This window comes from Melopsittacus undulatus, chromosome 6 (assembly GCF_012275295.1).
Source record: "Melopsittacus undulatus isolate bMelUnd1 chromosome 6, bMelUnd1.mat.Z, whole genome shotgun sequence".
NCBI classification, from domain to species: domain Eukaryota; kingdom Metazoa; phylum Chordata; class Aves; order Psittaciformes; family Psittaculidae; genus Melopsittacus; species Melopsittacus undulatus.
In genome coordinates, this window is record NC_047532.1 from 6,332,429 (window position 1) to 6,339,852 (window position 7,424).

The 7,424-nt window shown below is 45.6% G+C and overlaps 1 protein-coding gene across 1 annotated transcript; it reads right to left on the minus strand.

Moving 5' to 3' along the window:
- Positions 1-275: 275 nt before the first annotated feature.
- LOC101870133 (potassium voltage-gated channel subfamily C member 1-like) lies at positions 276-2,172 on the minus strand. Its single transcript, XM_005141214.2, has 2 exons — positions 1,681-2,172; positions 276-1,079 (listed from the first exon to the last, which is right to left on the minus strand). Exons 1-2 carry the CDS (start codon positions 2,170-2,172, stop codon positions 276-278), a joined length of 1,296 nt encoding a protein of 431 aa, XP_005141271.2.
- Positions 2,173-7,424: the final 5,252 nt, after the last annotated feature.

Consider the following 7,424-nt stretch of genomic DNA (forward strand, 5'->3'; position numbering starts at 1 on the left):
GATCACAGGCCTGCCCCTGAACAGCTAGAAGAGAAACTGTGACATGTAAAAGAGCATGGCATGAGGTACAATGTGGGAAAGACCCACAGGATTTGACAGCTCTGGTCAGTTGTATACCAAGCACTCCAATGTTAGGCCTCACCAATAGTTTGAAATATGCTAAGGCAGCAAGTAAATGCAGTATGAACTATTGGCACTCCATTGCCCACCAAAGGGAATAAACCACACTGAAGGTTTATTGCTAAAGGCAAAAGGGGAACAGAGCTTCTGAAGTGTTAATGCTTCTTGCTCCTTTTCAGCTTCTGTTTGAAGATAGCAATGTCGTAATAGGTTTTAAACTTCAACAGGAAAATGGGTATCGGGATGATAATAGTTAGCATGCCAAATACCGCTGCCAAGGCTGCCGTCACTTGGCCAGCTGTGGTAAGAGGGATAATATCTCCATAGCCAACTGTAGTGAGTGTGATCAAAGCCCACCAGAAGCAAACAAGAATGTCAGTGAAGTGCAGCTCCCCTGTGTAGGAGGGATGGCTACCCAGCAACTCCCCATAGAAAAAGAGAGAGCCAAAGAAGAGGGTCTCAAATGCCAAAATCATCAGCAGGATGCAAATCTCTCTGAGGATAGACTTGAGGGTGTAGCACAGAACCCTGAGGATCAGTGGTGTTTCTATCAGCTTGGATATCTTCAGGAGTTTGAGGAGATAGATAACTCGAACAAAGCCCAACCAAAGCCCTAGGCTTGGTACTCTCTGAATCTGCCCAGCCACAAAGAGTTCAATGTAAACTGGGAAGAGGGAGAGGAAGTCAACCACATTGAGGGGGTTTTGGAAGAACAACTTCTTGTCTGGGCAGAAACAAAATCGCACAGAGAACTCAAAAGTAAACCAGAGGACACAGAAAAGCTCCAGATGAAGCAAGTAGGCAGCCTGGTGGTAATAGGGTTCATGGTCATTGTGGGAGACCTCAGAATAGCCAACAGAGGTGAAGTTAGCAGTAAAGAACTCAAACTGTGCCTTGGTCTCCTCACAGAATATGATGACAATTCCAACGATGAACAGCAGAGAAACAAAAGCCAAGCACTGCAGAGGGAAGAAAGGGCACACATGCAATTAGTTCGACAAAGTATCCCATAGCCTCACTGCCCCACCACAACCCCAGGATCACTTCCACAGGTACTGTACAATCCCAGACCCATTTTTTAATCAAATCACCCTGGTTTTGCTCATGGGGAGCGCATTTTCTCCTTCCAGATTGGAAAAACAATAGAGAAGACTGAAGTCAAAGAAAAAACCACCTGAACTCGTATATCAGGAGGGGAAATATCCAACAGCTGGAGTAATGCGGACAGACTCACACTGGGGGCCTCTTCAGCACAAAATGTTGGCTCCAGAAACACCAGCAGCACAGAAAACACTCTGCAGCCTCTGACTTGTGTTTGTTGCTCTACATGCCTGACATTTTAAAGAGGCATGGGGCATGCATTTAGTACAGAGAGCAGGGACAAGAGGAGGAGAGAAGAAGGAGGTGTCTGTTAATGAGAAGAGAGAATTTTATTTTCCTTTTTCAATCTGGGACTCAAAGTGTATTTATCAAAGCTGTGAACCTATTAGCATTCTGCATGGACCCATGCCGGTTATCCCAAAGGACACACGCTGTGTCCATCACCACATATAGTATTACCTTAGCACTGAAAGAGGAAAAGGGTTTTTCAAACATAGACCAAATCTTTGGCTGCCATCTGGTTCGCCAGCTCAGATCCCTCCTTTCTGTCTGGACTATGAGGCACTGGTCATCAGTTTGCTCATTTTCATCCAAAATGTTAAACTCCTCTGGCTGTACCTCTCTGTTATTCAGCTTCAGCCAGCAGCAGGATGCTAGCTGCGCCTCATTGATTTCCCAGAAAGCCAGCTCTTCTTCCAACACTGACCTACAGGTATCAATGGGACAGTGGAAATGTTTAGTCCTATAATAGTTCAACACGTAGCTGAAGATCTCAGCGCTCCTATCAAAAAAGAACTCTTTGGTGCTGGGATCATAGTCGTAGATGCTTGAGGCATGGGGCTCTGTGAGGCTGCACAGCTTGGTCCCTGGGAAGGTCCGGAGGGTGCTGCTGTATGTCTCATATCTGACTCCCCCAATATTCAGAATGATTTTCTCCTTGGAGCCTTCCATCTGTGAGGGAGGAGGGAGGCACAAGTCCTCATAGGCTCTTGTTTATCTTCAGTCAAAAAGAGAAGAACACAAATTAAAAGAAGGAAAGCAAGCTTTGGAAGGTTTTCTGGGATACCACATTCCAGTGCTTTTAAAGCATATTTTGTACCTGAAACCTGCATCTCCTACAGGAAGGAAGGCACTCTGCCATTTCCCATTAAGTTCAGTGCCTGCTCCCAGCCTCTGCTCCATATCCATATGACCTGAGCTCTTTTCAGGAGAGGTATCAAACTAAATGACAGACATCTGGTTTACATTGCTCTCCCTCCCGGCTTTTCCCCATAGGGACAGAGTGCACACTCCAGAGTCTGTTTCAGCACATTTGGTTCATATACTATAGATAATCTTGCCACAAACTCATTTGAGGTGAAGGTTTTTCCTTAAGTCATCCCTACACAAAGCCAAATAACCTTTCTCTCTGCAGGAAGCTGCTCCTTACCTGGAGTCTCTATGCAGGATTCCTGGACTAGATAGAAATGCAGAACAGCATACTGCTACCTCTTTCATCTCAGAACAGCACCAGAACCTGCTGCCAAGGCCTCTGACATGGGAAAGCATGTTCCTGTTGCTTATTTCCTGTAATACATCCGCTGTTTTACTCTTCAAAATCCAACATACCTGGGAGAAACTCAAGCTCTGCTTTGTGAATGTTATTGCAAGAAGGAAGAGAAACCAAGGGTCTCTGCAACCCAAGGAGCACAGAGAAGAGGTACAGAATAGGGGCAGCATGTTCTTATGAAAGTGTCTAGGGCTGCCTTTCACCCACAGGTATCCACTTCTGATTGTCTGTACCTCTCCATTTCCCCTCCTCCATTCCTAGACATTTCCATCCAACTTTCTCTTACACTCTGCATTTCTACTTCTTGCCCTTCTTATAACTGAGAAAGCCTGTGTATCTTTCCTGCTTAGACTCTCTTACCCACAGATGGCTGCTAAGTGCACTGAGACCACATACACAGGAATTCCAGTGTCCCTCGTCTCTTTTTTGCAGAGAGTGCTGAGCACGGGAGTCACAGATCACGTCTGCACCAAGTATTCCCATGCAGGATCAGCAGGGAAACAAGCCCTGCACAAGGGGGGACTCTAGAAGTAAAGAACTTCATCCAGCACCTCATTCAGCTTTATCAGAAAGGCTGGAAGATGCAGCTTGGTCACACACTCACAGCACAACAGAATTACTGCCTGTCTGCTATCCTTGCCAATCCCAATATATGTGAGGCTTCATGCAGCTTCACCCTAAAACTTCCATTGGCTTCAATAAGAGCAGGGTTGAGCATAGGGACTGCAAGTGTGCAGGCACTGCTTAGCAGTTTCTGCACAGGAATCCACACAGTGTGATTCCAAGCAGGTTAGATTAATTCAGCACTCAGCAAATCTGGAGTTACAATATTGGTCTCTGTTGCCTGACTGTAAAGAGCACAGTGATTTTTGAGATCCCAGCTGAACTTCCCTTTATCTGCTGAGAATTCCAGATACCTCTTGCTCAAACGTAACAATCCCCATGTGAAAAATGAGCCAAGAAGTGCCATTTCATATTCTTACCTTGGTGCTATTGCAGCAACTCTGCAAGCAGAAGAAAGGAGAAGAGACTGGGAAGAACAGAGACAAATTCAGTGAAAACAGGATGTTCGATGGCTAGTCTCCAAAGCTCAAGTCTCATAGATGCCAGAAAACAAAACCAGCCAATAGCACTGAAAAGAAGCAGAGGCCCCTCTCCCTTGTTCTCTGCCCTATCAGCACTTGCTTTCCCCACTCCAAGGAATAACACTTGAACAAGGAGGCAACAACTGCCAGGCCAGATATGCTCTGACTATGCTGTCACCCACTGCTCTACTAAGTCTCAAAGGGTCACGCCGCCTGGGAAATAGGTGCAGCTCAAATGTCTTAGGTCCAATTAGAGATTTAACTTTCAAGCCACAGAAAGGCAGACAGAGCATTGCTCTTGGCCATGCCTTATTCGTGTTTAAGTTAAAATTAATACAGAAGACAATAGGAACAAACAAATAAACCCCCCAAAACACCAGACCCATCTTCTTGTCACACTCTCTCCTTTGTCTGCTTTGAAGGGTTTTTACTTCATTTCTGCATGACCCAAAGCTTAACCTTTTGTACCCACTGATTTTAAATGCATTTTTTTGTGATTGATTACTCCAGTAAAAGGGTTGGCACATGGTTAATAATCCCAGTCAAGAAAGGCATGCTGCGTGTGAAATTTCCTCTTGGCTGACATTCCAAGGCTGGTTCTAAGTATCACCTCTGCTTACTTCAAACTCTTCGGAAAGAAAATAGGAAAAGGAATTTCCTTATTCCCAGAAAGAGCAAGACTATTCAGGAAGGCTCTGGGGGCTTCCTTTTCAGTTAAACAGATGAAAAACAGATTGGTGTCTCTTCAGAGGAAGCAGCATCACAGTTCACCTGCTGGGGTGTTAATTTTAATCCACCACCTCTGTAAACCTGACACACCAAAACCTCTTTTCTTTTAAAAAGTAGGTTTTCCATTTAGGCTTTTTACGTAGAAAGCAGTCTGGTTCTTCACTCCTCATTGACACTTCATCTGCAGGTGCAAGTAACTCCACTCACCTTAACCATCCACATTCCCAAAGTACTACAGGGACACCACATGACAATCCTGACCTCCTCTCATCCAACACCACAGCAAGGCTGCAGAAACTAGAATATCAAATTACTGCCAGTCTTGTGTGGGCCATTCCAGGCAAGAAGCCAGCTTTGCCCATTACCTCCCAGTTCTCTAGTGAGCAACCTTATAGCCAGATATCATAAGAGCATCAGTACAAGCATAATTGCCCTTAGGTCTGGGCTCTGAAAGCACATAGAATCATAGAATAGTTAGGGTTGGAAAGGACCTTAAAGCTCATCCAGTTCCAACCCCCCTGCCACGGGCAGGGACACCTCACACTAAACCATATCACCCAAGGCTTCATCCAACCTGGTCTTGAACACTGCCAGGGATGGAGCATTCACAACCTCCCTGGGTAACCCATTCCAGTGCCTCAGCACCCTCACAGTAAAGAATTTCTTCCTTATGTCCAATCTAAACCTCTGCTGTTTAAGTTTGAACCTGTTACCCCTTGTCCTATCACTACAGTCCCTAATGAAGAGTCCCTCAACAGCATCCCTGTAGGCTCCCTAATGAATGTGAAATCTATGCTGGTTCAGTCCTTGCTCCCTTCCATCCCTATAAAAGGCACCAAACTCTTCACAACCTCCTCACTCTCCACAGAGAATAGAAATGAAATATTATCCTTTTCATTTAATTTCTGCTCTGTCTGAGGTTCTGGGAGCAGGTGATGTGACCAAGCTGGATGCATCCTATCTGTTCCACAGCACTGGCAGCATTTGCCTTTTACGACCTTTGCACTGCAGGTGATTTCTGGAACCCAGAAATAATCTGGCAAGCAAAATGACACATGGTGTTCCTATGCTCTGAATAAGGCCCTTTGATTGCAGTAAACAGCTTGTCCTTTCAGAACATTTTTTAAGCAGATGAAAAGTGCAACTCCATTTCCAGAGAGCAGGGCCCCGTTCCAAGTTTTCTCCCTGCCTCATATCTTCTGAGAATTCACTTTAACTGCATGAGGCGCTGCGGGAGTTTGGCAACGAATGTTAAATCTGTTCCCTCAACCTTACACTTCTTTTGAGTAATGAAACTCTTGCTTCAGTTTGGCACACGCTTAACACCCAAGAACAAGGTAGACTTTTTCTGGGGGAGGAGGTTGAAGCTGTGTTAAACTGAGGCATCTGTCAGAGACAGTGATTTAACAGAACTCATTTAACAGAACTCATTCAGCATTTCTTTCCCATCATCTCTGGTATTCAATAAAACAAATATTTCATACAGGGCAGAAGTTCTACCATTTTTTCCTGTTCCCTCCCGTTCAGATGCACATGGTCTCAACTATGCACTCATGCAAACTCATGTTAGTCTAAGTGATGTGTGTGTGTGTGTGTTAACTGCATTTCTACGAGAATATAAGATGAGCTTTATCTTTCCAGAACAAACATTTCTTCAGAGAACATTCATAGAAAGCTGGTGAGGATGATTGTCCTCAGCACTGATAACACCAATGCTTTTAGTTGCTTCTCAGTGATGTTTAGTCTGAGCAAGGACTTTGTGAGTCTCACGCTCTGCCAGGGAGGAGGAGAAGCCAGGAGGAAGCAGAGACAGGACACCTGACCCAAACTAGCCAAAGAGGTATTCCATACCACAGCACGTCATGCCCACTACATAAACTGGGGGCAGTTACCCGGAAGGGCTGAGATCACTGCTCGGGTCAGGCTGGGTATCGGTCGGTGGGTGGTGAGCAGTTGTATTCTCTTCCCTTGTTATTTCCCTTATCATTATTGTTATTGGTGGCAGCAGCAGTGGTTTGTGTTATACCTGAGCTACTGGGCTGCTCTTATCTCAACCCATGTGAGTTACATTCTCCCCATCCCTCCAGGAGCAGAGGGAGGAAGAGGGGGCAGTGAGAGAGCAGCTGCCTGGTTCTGAGGTACTGCTGGGCTTAAACCACGACAATGATTCACAGTCTTGCAAACAAAACCTTGCTTCAGAGGATTGAATAAGGAAGCTTAAGCTACTCTGAAGCCCTGACAGCCTTGGGGAAAGACCAAGCTACTCCCTAGGTGCTGGAGGTAGCACCAAAGCCTACACACTTGGCTTTCCTGCTAGGAACACCAGTGTAAGTAGGTTTTGTAGATTCCCACCTCCAGTGTTGTTTTCCCATCCTGTGTTTCAGCTCTGCCTCCCCTCTGCCTTCTAACACAAGTGTATTCCTGGGATTCAGCAAACCAGTGAAAACAGGAGTTTAATTAAAAAACCCTCCAAAAATAAGGTGAGCTATAGCCTGGGTCGTTTACTGACACAGCCTACTGCAAAAACCTATTGCAATTGGAAAGAAAAGCAGTTAAGTGTTGGTTGGAAGGTCAGGGATACTGAAAGCGTCCATATGATGTGTGCTGGTTTAGTCAGGGGAGCTGCCTCTTCCCTCTCCCTTCAGCATCATGGGCACCATCATGGGCCTAAAAGATTATAAACGAGTGCCCCAAAAGAGTGTATCACTGGAGGGGGCGAGGTTGCTCCAAAGGCACTGAGTTCCAATAGCTCATACTGATCCATTGTGAAGCTCCATGTTACCCCTTCACATCTTGCCACTGGGGCCATGTTATGCACCCCACCAAGTTCACCACCCTGC